At 37.4% G+C, this 20,804-nt stretch overlaps 1 protein-coding gene across 1 annotated transcript in view; it reads right to left on the bottom strand.

Moving 5' to 3' along the window:
* LOC124622251 (protein unc-13 homolog C) overlaps positions 1-20,804 on the bottom strand; it is a gene marked incomplete at its 5' end in the record, with an annotated part of 692,708 nt that overhangs the window by 84,041 nt on the left and 587,863 nt on the right. Inside the window, one exon of the mRNA XM_047147909.1 lies at positions 13,607-13,832. Coding sequence (XP_047003865.1) covers positions 13,607-13,832 — 226 coding nt within the window. The remainder of the gene's footprint in view (positions 1-13,606; positions 13,833-20,804) is intronic.

Genomic DNA, 20,804 nt, shown 5'->3' on the forward strand with positions numbered 1-20,804 from the left:
GTTAAAATGGAAGGGCAGATCACTCAGCTCCCAGAATGACAGAGATCCAGCAGTAGTGAGGAAGAGGGTAGACAAAGACCTTTGCTTGAAACCTTGTCTTTACTTGGTGATTGTCTTTATTCATCCAACTCATTCTTCTATGCATGAAGAGAAAAGTCAGTGAGATAGGAGACAACAAACATGTTGTGGTAGGGTAGTGATGGGGCTATGATGGGTATGAAGCAGGAAAGTGATAACCCAAGGTGAAGCATGGCAGATGGGGAAAGAAAGGAATGATATCTTTGGAGCAGAGATGAAAGATATTAATTTAGTAAGTACATGGCAAGCACCACATTAAAGGTGATGCCTGATGAAATGAAAAGTTAAGACTATAAATGTGGAAGTTAAAGTATGTCAGACAACTGCAAAATATAAAATAACAGACAAATGTACTCATTTTATTTTTTCTTGAATCAGACTGATAATCAAATCAAGAAACAGATAATATAGACTGGAAAAATTCAACATGTATGGTGAACACATATCTTCATACCACTCGTGTCTAGATTTTTGTAACCACCAAGGCATGTGGGGTGGCATGAATGAACCACCTTCTGTACAGATGTTGGGCACAGCAGGCACTGAAGCATTAGGCTTGTGGTTTGAGCTTATCTGCACTCACAGGATGGATCATCAACATTAAATATCTATTTCTTCATACTATCTTTACATCTTCCAGTCTGGATCATAATCTGTTCAGCAATGTCCAGCTTCCAGCTTTCATTGCTTCCACAAGTGTAGCTGATCAGCTGCTAGAATCTGTCTGCAGAGGGGAGGCATTCTGTCCTTCCACTCTTCCGTACCTGTCTTCTCAGTAGGGATACGAGCTTCTTAAATGATCACAGGAAGTTCTTGCTAGACATCGTTCATGGGGCAGGTAGGACTGCTCACTGTTCTACCCACTTGATGTGGCTCCTTATCAGCAGCAACTTCTCTGCATACAGAAGGCGGCACTATTAAATCTAGGTAATAATGTTTGTCAGTTGGAGCAGGCTTGACGAAATCTATAACAGCCTCCATGTTTCATTGAGTGCCTCACCAGATGGAACATTTCCAGAGTCCTGTATTCTATATACTGTGCAGCAAGCTCAATTATAAGACAAATGAACGAGAAGGAGGAAGAAAAGGTAGAACCAGTGATCTGTATTGCATGGGAAAGGCATATTGTCCAGCAGAAAGTGCAATGCCATTGCCTGTGGGTGGATTGTTGGAGGATGTAAGCCTCATTTCAAGCCAGACAATTTGTGAATCACAACATTTTGTGTGGAGCTTTTCATTTTGTTGTTCTTACAATGGTTTTTGACTGTAACGAGTTCTAACAAGCATTACTCCTATGTATTTTGGAGGATGACAATGATGTTAATAGGTTCCTGACCATACTATATATAGTTCATGGTGAGCTTATTTGCTACATAGTTGGAATGTAAGGACATGTCCTTGAATTGGTTAAGCTTGGCTGGTTCTGATTATAGCACACTGATAAATGTCTGAGCACAGTTGTCAGATTTATCTCGACAGTGTTGAAGCTTTTGTTTTGCATAGCAAAAAGTAGGTCATTTGCATACAGAAAGCTTCTTGTAATTGGAATCAGCACTTGGACATTGGTATAGCTGTCAGAAAGAACAGGAATACTTTCCTGAGGTAGTCCATTTTTCTGTGCTCTCTAGTGACCACAGTGCACTTGGAAGTGAAGAGAGTAAAAAGCAGAGTAAGATAGAAGTCCTTCATCAGGCTGTACAATTTCATATGTAGTAATCAGAAATTGGCAGTGTCACATGCTGTTGTTAGATTCACAAAAGTCACACCAGTAACATGACAAGTATCAAATTCGCCCTACATGTACCAAAGAGGATTCAAGAGCTACTCTGTACAGCTTCCCTGGGTCAAGAACCTGCTTGCACATATATAAGTAAAGGGTCAATTGTAGTTAGGCTTCTATTCAGAATAACATGTTCTAGTAGCTTGTAGAGATGCCTTAAAAGAGTAACTCACGTAAAGTTCTTAGGGTACTTTGATTCCATACCTCCTTTAAGAGAGCTATCACTCTGCCTTTTGCCATGTCTTTGATATTTAGCAGCTGCTCATGCAACTATTGAAGAGTTGTAGGTTTTATTCTCTTGCTTATGGACTAAATTTCTTTTTATATTTAATTTGGATGTTATCTAATCTAGCTGCCATACTGGCTCTGCTCTCCACGATAGCCTTAGTGAGTTCTTATACCTGAAACAGGAAATAAGACCATCACCATGCTCTTTTGACATGTCTTTACTATTTAGCACCTGATCATGTAGCTGTTGAAGAGTTGTAGGTTCTATTCTCTTGTTGATGGGATAAAGTTCTTTTTCTGTTTAATTTGGATGTTATCTAATCTAGATGCCATACCGGCACTGCTCTCCATGATAGTCTTATTGAGTTCTGCTATCTGAAATAGGAAATAAGACCATAAGATTCCTTAGGATCATTGTGGAGTATTTTAGGTACATTTTCTTTGTGTCTGACTTTCCCATTCATGAGTTGTGTTGTTGGTAACATATCCCAACTGCAGTGATGGTTTAATATTTACTAGACCTAGTTGGATCATTACTGTGACATCTCTCAGCCACAAAGCACGGAGACTGCATGATCCAATTCCTCTATGGATTTTTATACAAGTCTTCCTTTCCGACACTGTGACAAGACAAGATGGTTCTCAGTTTCCACTGTCACCTCATCAAATGGATCTTTCTCAAAAAGAGTCCTGTACTTTGTAAACTTAACAGCAAGCTCAATAATAAGACAAATGAATGAGAGGGAAGAAAAAACATAGACTCAGAAGGGAGTGCTGGGTAGGAAAAAGGTAGAAGAAAAGAGCCAGAAGGCTTGACACAGAGATGGGAAGTGTAGAAAAATGTGGAAAACAAACAGTTTACAGTCTAGGTGTGTGTCTTGAAGGACAAATCCTAACTTTTACAGTTCAGGAAAACTGATGTTAGTCATGAGGATTCCTGATGATAATAATAATAATAAAGATTTTATTGTCTTTAGGCCATTACAGCAATTGACAATGTCAAATGAAGTTACAATTTATAATACAGTGTGATAAGGTATTGACTACTGAAATATTTTAGCTTATATTACAGTAAATGTACAGTGGGTCATCTGTTGGATTACTGCATTTTACAGTTGAAGAATTCATTGATATCATAGAACGGGTGGGCAATAAACCATTCATGCGGTCTTTCTTTGAATGTATGTTCAGGAAGATCCTGTATGGCATTTGGCAGCTTATTAAATAGCTTGTGCCCTGTGACTTCATAGCTATTTATTGATTTTGATAGTCTGTGGTAAGGCGTGTATATGTGTTTGATGCTTCTTGTGTTGTAACAATGTACATTTTCTCTACGTTTCACATCTTGTAGGTTCTTCTTCGTAAAGATTAAGACATTGTATATATATATATATATATATATATATATATATATATATATATATATATATATATATATATATATATATAGAGGTTTATTACAGTCATAATTTTTTGTTTAGTAAATAAGGGTTTGCAGTAAGCCTTATGTGAAGAATTTGTAATTATCCTAACGGCTTTCTTCTGCAATAATAGGATGTCATGTATATGACTACAGTTACCCCACAAGATAATGCCATAGGATATTATACTCTGGAAAAATGCAAAATAAGATGATCTGATGTATGTTTCAGGTACACAATTTTTGAGTTGTCTTAATAAATAAATTACTCTAGATAGTTTACTACTAATATAGTTTACATGTTGGCCCCAGGATAACTTTTTGTCTAAATAAACTCCCAGGAATTTAACAGAACTAGTGTCATCAGATGGTGGCTTGTCTCTTAGAGTGAAGATTATCTGCTGAGTTTTATTTTCATTTAGCAGGAAACCATTTGCTCTGAACCAATATGCTGCATGAGTGAGTGTATTTTCAGCACAGGTTTTAAGATCATTAAGATTGTTACTGCTATGGAGAAAAGTCGTATCATCTGCATAGAATACAGTGGTGGATCTAATAAACGAGGGGAGGTCATCGATCATTATCAGAAACAGGAAGGGCCCCAGTACAGATCCCTGAGGCAAACCTACTTTAACATTTTATATGTTTGACATTTCCTTACCAACACAAACTACCTGTTTACAGTTGTTGAGATAAGCTTTTAATAGTCTGAGACTGTTTTCTTTGATGTCGTAGAACTCTAGTTTCTCTAGTAGTGGCATGTGCTCAACACAGTCAAAGGCCTTGCTTAGGTCACAGAATGAGACCTGAGCTAAGCCTTTGTTCTCAAAAACTTTGAGGATGTAACTGACTACCGTGTTGATTGCATCAATGGTCGACAGATTCTTCCTAAACCCATATTGTGTAGCATTAATTATTCCTAGATTCTCAAAGTGAGATGATAATTGTTGGTACATGATGCATTCTATTACCTTGGAGAATGCGGGTACTATTGAAATACGCCTGTAGCTAGATGGAGAGTCTTTATCTCCCTTTTTGTATACTGGGACAATCCTAGACAGTTTTAACTCATCAGGAAAATATCCCTCAAGTAAGCACTTGTTTATGCAATGGGTTAAGGGGTAGAGAATGCGGTCACACACTTTTTTTAGCAGGTTGAATGATATGCCATATATATCTAAGCTATCAGATGATTTCAGTTCTTTTATGACCCCTTGTACATATCTAGGCGATTCTTTGGAGAAGGTTACCATGCTTGTATTTAGCGACTGTCTACCCCAATTTTTAGAGAGTAACTCTGATGGACTAATGTCTGGTTTAATAATTGCGTCTCCTATTTCTTTCACTGAATTAACAAAAAACTCATTGAGTGTTTGTGGTGGGATATTAATTTTGTCTTTTTTAGTATCTCTGGCAGCACTGTTAATTACTTTCCAAGCGGTTTTGCATTTATTGGTGGAATTATGTATGCTGTTGGCATTGTAGGTTTTTTTGGCTTGCAGGATGGCTTTTTTGTATTCATTCCTGCATTCCACATAGGCTGATTTGGCACAGTCAGACTTCATACTATTGTATATGTTGTACAGTAACAAAACTTGTTTCTTTAGATCTGTCAGCTGTTTAGTGTACCATATATTTTGTCTGTTTTGAGATCTGGATTTGTGGCTGCTGTCCATTATTTTGATTTTCTTTATGGGAATACTATGGTTAAATAGGGTCAAGATTGCATTAAAAAATCCATCAAATATTATTTTGGCTGGCAGGTCATTACTTGATGTGTAATGTACATCGACACTACAATGGCCAAACCAGTCTCTGTCAGCAAGGGAATTACGAAATGTGTTAATTTTATCCTCGGTTATGGGTCTGGTAATCACAACTGTTGGGACAGGTCTGTTTGCATTGCTCCTATTGAGGGGAATTTTACTTGCATAATTTTGAGATACGGAGTCATGGTCAGAGAATGGGAACACTACAACTTCGTATGTGTTTTCAGTGGTCTTGAAGTTTACAAAGATGTTATCTAAACATGCTTTGTTTCTTGTGGGCCTGTTATTAACATGATGTAAATTGTATTGTCTTAGTAAGTTTTCCAGATCTGCAACACTACCCTTACATTTAGTAACATGAAAATCAGCATTCAAATCACCTCCTATTGCAATATCATAGTGTAGCCATTTAATATTACTTAATTCACTCAATAGCATGTCCATTTTTTCTAAAAATATGTTAATGCTTCCCTTTGGTGATCTGTACATGGATACTAGTATTAGCTTATTACTATTAATGATTATACCCGTAACTTCAAAGTGCTGTTCATCACACAAGGAATTTAGGTCTAGTTTGGTTATTGTACAATTGAGTGACTGGTTGGAATAAATTGCCACACCACCTCTAATGTGCTCTTTCCTACAGCAGCTATTTACTATACTAAAATTGTCAAATTTGGCAACTGCAAGTTCATTCTCATTAGCCCAGTGTTCACTCAGACAAAAAATATCAAACTGGTTATCAAGACCAAACCCATTTATGATAAGTTCTTTATCTTTCAGTCCTTGAACGTTAAGGTAACATATTTTAAGATCCATGCTCTTATTGCTTACACACTGAACACTATGGTGATTGGTTTTCAAACGTTTTTCAGGGCTTATCTTTTGGATTTATGCCTCTTGTTGCCTTTTACTAAAAAATTGTTCACTTGGAGTGGTAGCACATCTACTGTTGTATACCTACTCTTCCCTCCTTGTGATGATATTGTAGATGAAGCTGCTACTAGAGGAATTGATGGAACTGCTGTTATGGTGTCTGGAGGCACTGTTGTGGCATCTGGTGACTGAGGAGATAAGGTGGTTGCTTCTTCTTCTGCTGTTGTTGAATCTTGCTGGTGAAGTGTGATAGGTACTGCTGCTGCTGCTGTAGGCATTGTTGTGGCAACTGGTGACAGTGGAGATTTGGATGTTGCTTCATCTTCTGCTGCTGTTGAATCCTGTAGATGAAGTGTGGTAGGTACTGCTGCTGCAGCATTTGTTATATGTGTAGGTACAATTGCTGCTTCCACCTCTACTTCTACTGCTGCAATAGAAGTAACCATTTCTTCAGGCTCTGCTTGCATCAAGCAAGGAACTGGAAGAGCAGCAATTACTTCTTGGTTGTCAGATGCTTTCAGTATCATGCTGATGTTTTGGCACAGAATCTTCTTGCCTCTGTTATTAAGGTGCATGCCATGTCTCATGTAAGTCTCTTTGCAAGGAGTCCATACTTATAAAATATGCATTTTGGTAGGCCCTGCAAATCTTTGAGTATTGCCTGTTAGCTTTTATGATTTCCACGTTCACACATGACCATTCCGAAAGGTCATGCCTATGTGGAATTCTGACTACAAAAACTGATTTCTCACCTGTTGAATTTAGTATTGCCTTAAGGTTTCATGTTGAACTGTGGAGGTCATTTTTATATAAATTATTGGCTCCAGCTATGACGACAATATGACAATCATTTTCAGTTTCTATGTTTCTAACGAGTTCTTGGATGGGTGCACCTGGTTTGACAATACTAGTTGCTTGTATACAATGACTATAACGCAGTATTTTTGCGATCTCACATCCATGGCTGTCAGAGAATATTTTCACTTTGAGTTTGTCTGCACGTTTATTGCGGAAGATTCTGCTCATGTTCTTGTCACTATATAGATTCGGCGTGTTGTTGTCGTCACAGTTTTCTGTGGATTCCACATTTATATCTGAAGCTAGTGCATGAAAACGGTTTTTTGTTACCACAGTAATTCTACAGTCACTGGGTTTCACACGACCAACCCTTGATGTGATGTAACAAGTATTCTAGTTTCATGTTGCAGAGCAGGCCATTAATAATATATTGGGTATCACTATTATGACAGGCACTGGCAAACTTCCTGCAGTTGGGATATACAACAGTTAGGAGTCTGCTTATCTAATATAGGGCTTCCTATTACCACTCATTTCCCATTCATCTCACTGAATTAATGTTTTTCTCTGCTACATGTAAGAAAATAGTATTAAGTTAGTAGGGTGTACATGATTACTTCAATGATCAGTTTTTACAAGTGGCAGCCAAAATGGAGAAAGTTTGTTACTTCGCACACAGCTGCACTGTGCACTCATTTCTGAATAATGACAAGTGTTTAATAAAACAGTATATTAAGACTACAGTATCCACTCACTGTGTATATCTGGAGACTCATCTAACATACTGAACTGATTATTTCAGCAGGCTCTGAAGGTACAGAGTTGACAAATCATGTTCACAAAATTTCACATTCTTCAAAAATCATAGACCTTATTGTGCCATGTGGAACTAAAAGGATTAATTAATTCTAATATGGAACATTGTTAACTTAAGTTCATGCACAGAGGCAAGCAAGATCCATACATAAATATGGCAAAACTGAGAATGCCAAATAATCATATGTTAATGAAACATGCTATATTTTGGTACATTTATTCTTCCGCAGCTACTTTGGTAGTGTTATACTCAAATACTTCTTACAGAATGCTAAAAAACAGTGGTTATGATGGCATCATTTAAATGCACCACAATAAAAAAGAACATGCTTTTTAACTCTATAAATGATTTTGGAAGATTGCTGAAATGGCTAAAGGTCAACCAACAGGTTCCTGTAATGAGATAGAACAGCTGTTATGTTATATAAGAAATAATATCCACAGTTATCCAGCATTTTTCATGGTCATCTTGAGCAGAAAACTTTCACCAAAGATCACATCACACTCATACACATGAGGGACAGCAGAACTGATCCAAAACACTGCTTTATATATATTAGCCCCACACTGAAAAGGACAGGGATCTGCAGCACCACCATGTAGTAACCTCATTACTCTTTGTACCACCACACACAAGTCTTCCAGAAGGGAAGACGGAATCACTCACAGGAAATGCAGCTACACCTCACCTGTGATCTACTGCAGAAGGAGGACTGGTACTTTGGGGCATCAACAATAACCATCTACACACATAATAAAGATGAACTGCCACCATGCCACGGGGATTTTCCTTAGCTGACATGCACTGTCTAGATGGATTTTACCACCCTCAAAAATGGTAGCCTCATATGTGAATAGAATGGATGACAGAAAGCCCACACTATGGTGGTTTGTACTATGAACCAGCAATGAAAATGTCATTGCAGATGCAAGCTTGTAAGTAATAAGGCCTGCACACATTGTGAGTGATACAGATAGTGCAGCTGCCATGGAAATGTTCTGTATGGTTGTCTGGCTTAGCCCATGCTGGTGGGCTTATGGACTTACCTTCACAGCTACGGTTCCATTGCTGGTTCTTTGCACAAGCCATCATGGTGCTGGGATTTCTTTCATTCAACCAACTAACAGATAAGACTACCTTTATGAAGGCCAATATTGTCCAACTGTCCAACATCTGTGGGTTACGGATAATCACCATGACACAGTGGCAGTGAACCATCAACATCAGTTCCACCTTCAATGTTTGGGTGGGTATTATTGGTGCCTCATGAGGCCAGTCATGCCTCCCATAATGTCTCACTGGCAAGCATTTCTTGCAAGTGACCCTGCCTCTCCTGTTTGAAGACTTGCCTTTGGAGGTAAGCAGGGTAATGTTACTACATGATAGGGTTCCAGATCACTGCTCTTTTGAGTACAGACATAGCATTTCCACTTGCTTGGTGAGTTCTCATGTGGTTTTCAAACACTGAAACTGACACTGTCAAATATCTTTTATCTCCAACTTCAAGTGGATGCACCTCCCTTGGAACACACATCTGACCCAGGCTTCTCAGTGATTCACTAGAAGTCTCCATTCCTTTTCTTTCACACCTTTTCCTTCCCCTTCAACTCTTTTGCCAGAAGAAGGAGCTGCTGGCTATGAAAGCTTGGAACATTTAAATCCATGTGTGTATGTGTTCCTCTGCTGCCACTTGGTAAGTAGATTTTTTCATCTACCTATTTACATTCTAATATCAATAATTGATTATTTTCATTATTATATGTATCCTGCTATTTAAAACCAGATACACCATCTTCACTTGCTTTTCTTGTGTGATGCAAAACTTTTCAACAAAGTAAAGAAAAGTATCTGAAATGCCATCTCACCATTGTCCATAATGACTTTAGCTAATTTGCTTGAAATTGAGAAAAGACACTTTTCACATGAAACAGAATACACATTTGAGATTTTCTTGATCCACAGTTACTAATACACACTCCTACTTCAAGTCTACAGAATGTGGCACTGTTTAAGCCTTAAAGGACTAGTCCAATTAATGCAATATATAACAAGACATTCATATTTTTAGTCCAACTTATGCAATGTATACCTATGCATTCATATGTTACTGTGCACAATCAACATCAGAGTGGGTATAATGCAACTGCTAAGTACTCCTTACATTAACAAAATTTTCCATCATCTGTATGTAATACCTAGGCAGTCAACATTTTCTTTACTTCTGTTAATCTGTTTACTACATGAAACTACATAACTATGCTGTATCTTCTTCACAGACCCATTATTTGCATTCTCAATATCCATGTCATTCTCTTAATAATATCATCCCATATGTTAATAAGGTGTGCAACAATATTTATAGAGATTTAGCAATGAGAACATTAGATGTATTAAAATGGTAAACTGTTGGAACAGGTTATCTAGCATTTAATTACAAACTGACAGTTCCACTACTCTTTCCAGCTAAGCAGCAATGCAGCAGGTGCTTTAGCAGCAAAACCATTGTGTACATACGTGTCATAATAATCTGAAATAAATCTGTATCTACTGATTGGAATCCAAACTTTTTTGTGAGTTATGCTAATCTCAGTTTGTGCATGTTTCTAGTTTACTTCTATCAAAGCTCAGTTATCTTCAGTTACATTAACCAAGCATTAGCAAATGACTTGGCAAATGTTTACCTTGGCGTGATTCCCTACGTTTCTTGGCTTTCAGAGGCTCTTCTAGCCCTTCCATTCCCTCTTCCTCTTCACGTTCAATGGATATTGAACGTTGTCTAAGGTTTGATTTGTTGTTAAGTGGAACTTTAGTGTTTTTAATGAAAGAAAAAGAAAGGAGGAAAGAAAACAGATAAAGTAACATATATGTTTCTTTTTTGGACAATCACAGAAATGGTACTAGAAATAAAAGCATACAAAATCTTCTCAACTTTTTCAATTTATAAAAACAAAAACAACACACAGGTTCAGAGAAGACTGGTTACTATCATGCAAATCACATCTGAAGCTCACACAGAAAGCTTACATAAATGTGGGTAGGTTGTAATACGCAACAGAGGGTTGAACTGTTTGAAGTACTTTACTTAAAGTCAGGAAGATACCATGCTAGACAGACAAATATATCTATGCTGTTATGAATTCTTCAGAAAAGCATATATCAGTTAAGTGAATCTCTCAAATCTGAAGCCATCCAACACCATTTATACACAATATTACACTGACAGGCATATCTACCAGCAATTACACACCCAAAGTAAAATACAGGTCCACCAGTTAAGCTTTGGTAGTAAACAAAAAATTCTCCCTGCACAATAAAATGAACATATACACACTTCATGCACAACATACCAGCACATAAAAGCAAGTGTGAACATGTGCAAAGTGTTCCACACACATAAATGAACACATTCAGTTTTGGATGATTAATTCTATCACTTGAACCCCTATTAATTCTCTTACTACATAAATTGTGGTTTACAAAATTCTGTATTCAGAGTTGAAATATGAGTGTTTGTGATTTTCAAAGAAGACTTTGAATTTAAATGATACATAGACATGTGTAAACCTCCTCTTGTCTCATCAACAATTTCATAAGACAACAATGTGGAATTTTTTTCACTGCACATAGGAACTGGAAACAGTACAAAATAAAAAAGGTTACAATAGAAACGAGATCTCAAATAGCTGTATTTAATAAAGTATCATCCCAAAAGAGTACATATGGAATGCAAGAAATGTGACATTCTACACCCTCTACATAAAATATCCCTTCTTTGGCAGCTAAGGAGAGAAAGGATTAACAGGATTTGGCATGGAAAACTATAAAAAATTATAACAATATAATGGAAGGAAACATTCCACACAAATATGTCTGCTTGTGTCTGTATGTGTGGATGGATATGTGCATGTGTGCGAGTGTATACCTGTCCTTTTTTCCCCCTAAGGTAAGTCTTTCCGCTCCCGGGATTGGAATGACTCCTTACCCTCTCCTTTAAAACCCACTTCCTTTCGTCTTCCCCTCTCCTTCCCTCTTTCCTGATGAGGCAACAGTTTGTTGCGAAAGCTTGAATTTTGTGTGTATGTTTGTGTTTGTTTGTGTGTCTATCGACCTGCCAGCGCTTTTGTTCGGTAAGTCACCAAAATAAAAAATTATAAGTTAGATATGAATATTGCGTTAAGAGATGTCTGAGTTGCTGGTTTAAAAGAAAATAATGATCAAGAGGATCATAAAATATAACTGACTTCACTATTTCTGTACCTTCTCTCTATATTCTGGCTTCTCACTGATTTTGGTCAGCAATGTTCTTTATGTTCCACCTGTATTTGCTCTTATTAAGGGCACAGAAAATGTACATAAACAGAGAGGTAGACAGGTAAAGAGTGAGATACAAAAAGAACAAATGAGACCACTAATGTGGTAATAGTTAGGGCCCTCTTTTATAATTATTACTATGATGACTTGGATTCCATGGAAAAACAAAAGTCTGGAGGAACCATGTTTATATGTAATGACTGTATGACTGTACAATTGTCCATACCATGTGCGGGGGCCCACATCTGCTTAAAAGTATTGAGATCAGCTGACTTCATTGGGCAAGGAAAGAACTCTGATAGCTGTAGGAGGATCCTTGAACCATTTTGTTTAAATTGGGGCAATGCACTTTTGTACTGAATATACAGGTTTCCAGTACAGTACTGCAGGTGAACAAATGGATGCAAAATACCTGTGAGGCATAATAACAGACAGATAATTTAAACATTAATGAGATATTTCTCATATAAGTGTAGCAAATGATTGGTTAAAAGGATATACCAGAGTTCAGTTGTATTTTTGATGTATTTGTACATAAATATCACTGGGTACCAAAGGTATGGTAACCCATCAGTCAGGACAATATTTATGATTTATGCTTCAAGTTTTGAATGCAATGCCTCCAGCACACAAATTCATCTCTGTTACCTGCTGTTTGTTTCACACAGGTCTTAAAAGAAACTATTTGTTTAGGGTATTGGAGTCTGAGAAATTTCCATTTTTCTCTGTGCTCTATGTATGCACACAGAACACAATAATGAAGATGGCTTGTAAAGGATGTTTCCACCAAGAAAATTTCCAAGTGCCTGTAATATCCTAACAAGGAGTATATTAGTTACTTATGAAATGAAGCACATAATAATATTACCTTCCTCTTATTCTTTCTTCTTAAGGGATGATATGTTGCAGTAGGATTAGAGCCATAACACTTGTTCCTCAATTAGACAAATTTTAGGTAATTTTCTTCCCATTTCTACATGTGAGTGTGAATGTGAACTAATCATTTTTCTGCAGTGATTATGTAAAACACTACAATTCAATTCAGGAGAGCCATAGGTGAACCATTATGTGTGTTTCAAGATGTGAATCAACAGTTTAAAGCTCTCATACCCTTTGTGGCCTGTATTTATCTACTGTGATAGATGAAACATCGAACAACTGACAGTGTAGCAGATGGCATTGTTTCTCAAAATTGGCACTTTTTTATTTTAGTTTACTAAAATAGTGGGAAATACAGTTTAATATGATTTTCCTTTGCAGATACATTCAATTAAAAACTGTCAAATTTATGATGTATTATTTGGAAACTATCCTACTCTTTCATGAAACAGTATTTCTGTTTGATTAGCAGAGCTGACAGGTCTTCCCTTGAAATTGTGAGAATGTTTTACACTAAAATAAAAAGAAATCAAATAGCCAATGACTGGAAATTCCATTCACCAATTGTTTGACACTGTAACATGTTGTCATGGATACTGAACAGAGGACACACAGTAAAAGGCAACAAAGTGCAATATGAAACTGCTTACCTTCATTTGTCTGAGTTGTGACAAATGTCTTTATTAGAGTATCTGTTGTTTGTGTGTACAGTGAGAGAGCGTAACGAAGTGACTGGAGCTCAGGGCTTTTCTCCAAGAATGCTTTTTTCAATCCATTACCACCTGCATGGAAATATAGTTTGATTGTATCCAGTGCCACATCAAGCACAGCGCACTGCTTTGGCGAGAGATTCTTCTCAACTTCTTTTGAGATGTCCTAAATGATTCAACATAACAAATTTCTGTATTAGTAGGAATGATGAATATGAGAAAGATGTTCATAAACACAAAAGTTTGAAGAGAATATAATGGTCACATTTTTAGTCAGTAAAAATCATGAGATTCAATTACATATCAAAGAGACACAGACTGGCAACACTGAAACCAAAGTGGAAAAAGCTCTGTTCATTATTATTAATGAGTTTTCAGTTCATCATGTATCTACCTTTTATTTGTCAGGAGATGGTATCTATCAGTTCATTTTGTCATGGTCCCCAGTTTTATCATTAGATCTGCTTTTGAGGTTAGAGGGTGTAGAAATTCTTGTGTATGTGATTCTGTCACATACGAATTAACCACAAAAGTAATCTGATTTATCATATCTGTTGAAGTGAAATGCTTATATTCATCTCTCTGCTGTGTACCATATCTATGTCTTTGGTTGGTATCACAAAATAAAATACATGTGTCTTGTTATAGCAACTATGTCGTGTGTATACTTTATGTTGTTCCCTTTAGTTCTTCCTTGGATTTTCTGCAATAGGTTATGGACCCAGTACTATTATTATTATGTAGTGTTCTGCCTAGTGGCAGGTCCATGTCTTCATATGGAGAATTACTGATTCCACTGTTCCCTGTCTTCAGCTTCTTCCTTCAGTCTGTTATATCTCCTTCCATCTTTCATGTCGTCCAGATGTTTCCTCTGAGTTTCCCTTCGATGACATCATGTATGAGTCCCTCATGTCTAAGTACATGTCCAATCCAGTTAGCCTTTCTCTGAAGAATTGTGTGCAGAATACTTCTCTTCTCTCCTACTCTTTGCAGTACATCATCATTTTTTATGCGATCTGTCCACTTGATCTTTTCCATTCTCCTCCAGCACCACTTTTCAAAGCTCTCTAAGTATTTGTTCTCCTTCTTTCTCTGTTCCATACAGTGCAATGCTCCAAATGTAGCACTTTATCATTTTTTTCCTAGATGCCAAACTCAACTTGCTGGTCAGCAGAGTCCTCTTCTTGTTGAAAGAAGCTTTGGCCATGGTGATTCTTGCTCGGATTTTGTTGGTGCAGTAGCATCCTTTGTGATAAAACTTCCCAGGTATTTGAACTGATTCACATTTTGATTCACATTTTTTGATGTTGATTTCCATGCTGTATTTCCTTCCTGTTTCCACCAAATTGTTCCTCATGTGTTGCTGCTGTCTCTGATTTTTAGCGAGCACTACCAGGTTGTCTGCATACTTGATGGTGTTGATAAGATGTCCTCCTACTTCGAAGTTTCCGCATTTTTTCAGCGCTTCTCTTGCCAGAATTTCTCGATACAGGTTGAAGAGACTTGGCGACAGACAACATCCTTGTCTCACTCCCCTTCCTATTTCCACACTGTTTGTTTCTCTGTAGTTCAGTTGTACCTTTACGCTTTGTCCCAGGTACAAGTTCCTTATAAGTCTCCGATCTCTCCAGTTGATTCCTATTTCCTTAAGGATGTTCATCAATTGACTCTGTCGAAGGCCTTCTGCCAGTCTATAAAACAAGCACAAACTTCTTCATTAATGGCCAAAACTCTCTCTGACAATATCCTCATCATGCCAATGGCATCTCTGGTCCCTTTTCCTTTCCTCAAGCCAAACTGGTCTTCTCCCATGACTTCTTCAATTTTGTTTTCCAACCGTCTATTTAGTATTCTTGCAATGATCTTTGCCACATGTGATATCAGACTAATTGTTCTATAATCAGTACACTTCTTGGCTTGTTTTTTCTTCTCAAGAGTAACCATTGTGACATCCAAAATGTCTTCAGGCCATTCTCCAGTTTCATAGATTTTGTTTATGATTTGTGTCAGAACTTTCAAACTTTCATTTCTGATTTCTCTGAGCAAATCCACTGGTTTGTCATCATCCCCTGTAGCTTTCCTACTCTTCATGTCCTTTATCACCTTCTCTACTTCCCTTGTCAGTACACAGGGCCCTTTTTCAACTTCATCAACAGCTTCCTCTGGCTCTATGTTGATGTCATCTGGGCCATGTTCTGTGCCATATAGTTTCCTTATCTATTCTTCCCATGTTTTCAGCACTTCCACTTGTTCAGTAACCACTTGTCCTCTAGAATCTTCTATTCCGAACATCCTTACACTTTTGTTCTCTCCTTCTCCCAGTTCCTTAGTTTTCTGGTACATAAGGTCATACCATCCTCTTCTTTGTAGTTCTTCTACTTTGTCACATATTTCTTCTAAGTACTTTTCCTTTGCTTTGTCTGTTTCCCTCCTGTGGGTGTTGTTAAGTCTTCTGTATTCTTCTTCATCAACATTTTTACACTTCCTCCTTTCCTCGATCTTCTCCTTCATCTCATTGGTGATTCTGGGTTTTCTCACTCTCTTTGTTTCCCTCCCAGCTTCACTCTTCAGAGTACCTAACAAAACCATTTTAACATTTTGCCACTGAGCTTCCGCACTTGCACTTGTATTTTTGTGTGCCACTTTGTTAAATTTTTTCTCTAACGATTCTCTTACTGCCAATTATTCTCTCTTAGCTTTTCCAAGTCCCATCTCTGTTTTCTCCTCCCATGCTGTCAGATCTTCTTCAGCCTCGTGCTGATATCTGCAACCAAAAGGTTGTGGTCCATGTCGATGTCGGCAGCTGGCGTAGTCTTGGTGTCCTTCACACTGCCCCTAAACCTTTGTTTGATGAGTACGTAGTCCATTTTAATATCTGTTCTCATCGCATGGGCTCTTCTATGTGTACAGTTTACTCTTCCTTTTCTTGAACCAAGTGTTCATCACCACAAAATTATTTCGGTGACAGAATTCCACTAGCATTCCTCCTCTGTTGTTTCTTTTTCCTAATCCATATTGTCCAACAATGTTTGCTTCATTGCCTTGTCCAACCACACTATTCCAGTACCCATGATTAAGGTATTTACTTTTCCTGTTCCTTCAGATGGAATGATGTCTTCTATTTCATTATACTTTTTCTCAGCGTCTTCGTCATAATGATCTGATGTTGGCACGTACACTTGGACCCAGTACACAATTCAAGAAAGGAATTGGGTATTGCAATTTTACATTGGCACAAATAGATGTGTTTAATGCTGAACTAAAAACATGGGACAAAGCTGATTGTGCAGCAAGTCAGATTATTGTTAGAACTGTAGAAGCAAACGTCATGGCGTTGTTGGTTGCATGTGAGAGTGCACGAGATACGTGGGACAAGCTACATGCTGTGTTTGAACAGAAAACAAAGCAAGGTGCACATTCTGTTCAGTCAGAATTCTTCAATTTTTACATGGTGACACATCTTGCTAGTTTTGAAAACGTGCAGGAACTCAATGTGAAACCCAATGACTCATCATTAATGATGCGACTACTTGACAAACTGCCTGACAATTATCAAAGTCTGTGACAGTCATGGTGGGCAAGATCTGAAGATCAACAAACACTAAAATGTTTAATGGATGTGTTAACAGGATGAGGTAGTTGCACTTTTCGTTTCCAAAGCAAACATTAAAAATGCAGATGGCATCACTATGACGAATGTTACTTCATCAGACAAATACAAAAAGTCTACAAACAAAAAGAAGCTCAAATGTTTCGGTTATGGTGTATTTGGCCATATTAAAAAAAAAATGTCCAAATGTGAAACATAAACAAAAAACTATCCAAAACCAAAATAAAAGTGATTTGCCTGACCAGGCTTTCATTGGTGAAGTAATAAATGCAGAATTGGACAAGGACTCATGGATCACTGATTGTGGAGCAACAAATCACATGGCTAAGAAAACTGAGTGGTATATATCATTTACTAAGTTTGCAACACCACTGCAGATATGCACAGGCAATCATTTGACCATGAACACACTAGGAAAAGGGACTATCTATTTTGAAGCTTTTGTCAATGGAAAATGGAAGTTATGCCATACGTATAATGTTTTGTATACTCCAGAATGCTGAAGAAATCTCTTTTCTGTATCATCTGCTATGGACAAGGGATTAGACTTTTATTCATTGAAAGACATGTGTGAGTTCCGAAACAATGGCGTTGTAAAAGTGTGTGGCATATGTAGTGGCAATTTATTAAAGATGTTGATTTGAGTGACAAAACAAATTCAGCCTTGTGATCCTGAGGTAAATTTTGGGTCAAAGGACTCTCTGCAAATTTGGCTTGAACACTTGGGTCAACAAAACAAGCATCATGTCCAACAATTCTTGAAGCAGCATGGTGTTGAAGTTGAAGACTTCGGCAAAGAATTTTGTAAGGCATGTGTTAAGGGGAAGCAGCATCACAGCAGGTTTCAGTTACAACAGCAGCATGCCACACAACCTGGAGAAGTGATTCATGCTGATCTGTGTGGAGCTATTGAGCGTAAATCGCTGGGAGGAGCAGAATATTTTCTTTGCTTCACTTGTGACTTTTCAAGATTATGCATGATATATTTTCTCAAGCAGAAGTCCGAGACTGCAGAGAAGATTACAGAAATGGTGAACATTGTGAAGAATTTTTGTGGTCAACTACCAAAAGCATTTCAATGTGATGGTGATGAGAATTTGATAATACTGAAGTTAAAGATTTGATGAAATTAAATGGCATACAACTTGTCATCACAAATCCTTATACTCCAGAGCAGAATGGATGTGCAAAGCCCATTAAGAGCAGTTGTGGAACTAGCTAGAACCATGTTGTTAACACAGGGTCTGCCTAAGTTTTTGTGGGCAGAAGCAGAAAACACACCTGTTTATGTGTTAAACATAACTGGTACAAGTTGTGTGGATGAGGTATTCACTGGAAAGGTGATGCAGCTAAATAAACTTCATATTTTTGGGGTGAAGTGTTTTGTTCATACTCTGAAGGAAAAGTGAAAGAAATGGGATCCAAAAGGAAAATCAGGAATCTTTGTTGGTTATTGTGATGGCATTGATGGCTTTTGAGTGTGGATTGAATAAGAAAAATGAATTATTCAGAGTAAGGATGTTGCTTTTGAACCTGAGAAAACTGGTAGGACAATGGTGTTACTCCCAAGTGAAACAGGCAATGAAGAATTGAAGAATCATGAAGATGCAAGTGTGTTTAAGGAGCCTACAAAAGAAAGTTCTAGTGAAAGAGAATTGAGGAATAGCCAGCAACTGAAGAAACCAAAGTGCCTTATTGAAATTATTCTGGCTGAAATAAATGAGCCAAAGAATTATTAACATACCCACATGTCCGGCTTAAATATTTAAGATCATTAATTGCAATGTGTTAAATACTGCATTTACCAAGATAAACATTTAGGGGAAGTGTTGAAGTGAAATGTTTATATTAATCTCTCTGCTGTGTACTATATCTCTGTCTTTGGTTGGTGTCATAAAACAAAATACATATGTCTTGTAATAGCAATTACATCATGTGCATGCTTTATGTTGTGTCCTTTAGTTCTTTCTTGAAGTTTCTGCAAAAATACTGAAAGGAAAATTCTCTTGAAAAAACTATACAGTTAAGAGGCAGAATTGCTATCCAGTACCTTCATGAGAAATGTCAGTACTGTGGTGTCACCGCCAGGCACCACACTTGCTAGGTGGTAGCCTTTAAATCGGCTGCGGTCCTTTAGTATACATCGGACCCGCGTGTCGCCACTATCAGTGATTGCAGACCGAGCGCCGCCACACAGCAGGTCTAGAGAGACTTCCTATCACTCGCCCCAGTTGTACAGCCGACTTTGCTAGTGATGGTTCACTGACAAAATACGCTCTCATTTGCCGAGACGATAGTTAGCATAGCCTTCAGCTACATCATTTGCTACGACCTAGCAAGGCGCCATTACCAGTTACTATTGATGTTGTAAAACATGTACCGTCAAGAGCGATGTTCACCATTTACGGATTAAAGTTAAGTATTCCACAGCTACGTCCTTTTTTGCTAGTCTCATTTCCTTGACCTGTTCCAGACCTCACACCAGCCTGCGTGAGCTAAAACGCGTGCCTTTCGGCTTCCTCTCCTAGTGGGTTGGCTCTCTTGCCAATCCAAAACAAGTATGGCCAATAGATACCTACAAAAGTACGTACAATATTCTAGCTTTCTGGAGTATAGCTCCTTCCTCAGGTAGGAGAAAGGGATAAATTGGGAAACATTAGACCATGTCACTAAGATCCCAGAACAAGAGAGATTCATCTTTGGTGCTGTGATTTCTCCTTATCATTATCATATTTATCTTTTGATCAGAATAGAAAATTGTAATACCACAAAAGATATTTCATACATTATTAACACAGAAATACTAAAACTGTAAATCAATTACTTAAAAATATTAATTTTGCTGAACATTCAGTGCAAATCTTTGAATTGTTTAAGCATCTCTAGATACTACACTGTCTTTGGAAAAAAATTATATTCTAAGTTAGTTGCTTTTCAAGGCTGGAGTTAACTCTGAGCCAGTTGTCAAATATAGTTCTATGGCTAAAAGTAACATTTTGTATTTAAAAGCAAATAAATCAATGTATCTGACAAAAATAGAAGAAATTAATTTATAAGATAACAAAAAAAATCACCAATTCCACTTGCAGCATACAAAAATCATGATGACTCTAGGACTACAATGGAAACAACAATTCATCTGGTTGGAGTGAATCTTTTGGAGACTAATGATACAAAAGATACATGAAAATGTGTTGGGTTTGTTTGTGAAATAACTTTTCTGCAACTGGTCAAGATTTTCTTTTTATTTATATTTTGCAAGATATGCTTTGGGAGATGTTTCCCATTTTCAAGTGTGGTTTCTGCTTCTGTTGTCTTTGGGTTTTCTTGTGATTCAGTTGTTCAGAAACATGCACATATTAAACATCACACACAATTTTCTGTGCACAGTACACAATGAAAATTTTCATTACATACTGTGCACAGAAAATTGTGTGTGAAAATTTTCATTGTCTACTGTGCACAGAAAATTGTGTGTGATGTTAAATAGGTGTGAGTTTCTAAACAACTGGATCACAAGAAACCAAA

This window comes from Schistocerca americana, chromosome 7, assembly GCF_021461395.2.
Source record: "Schistocerca americana isolate TAMUIC-IGC-003095 chromosome 7, iqSchAmer2.1, whole genome shotgun sequence".
Lineage (NCBI taxonomy): Eukaryota > Metazoa > Arthropoda > Insecta > Orthoptera > Acrididae > Schistocerca > Schistocerca americana.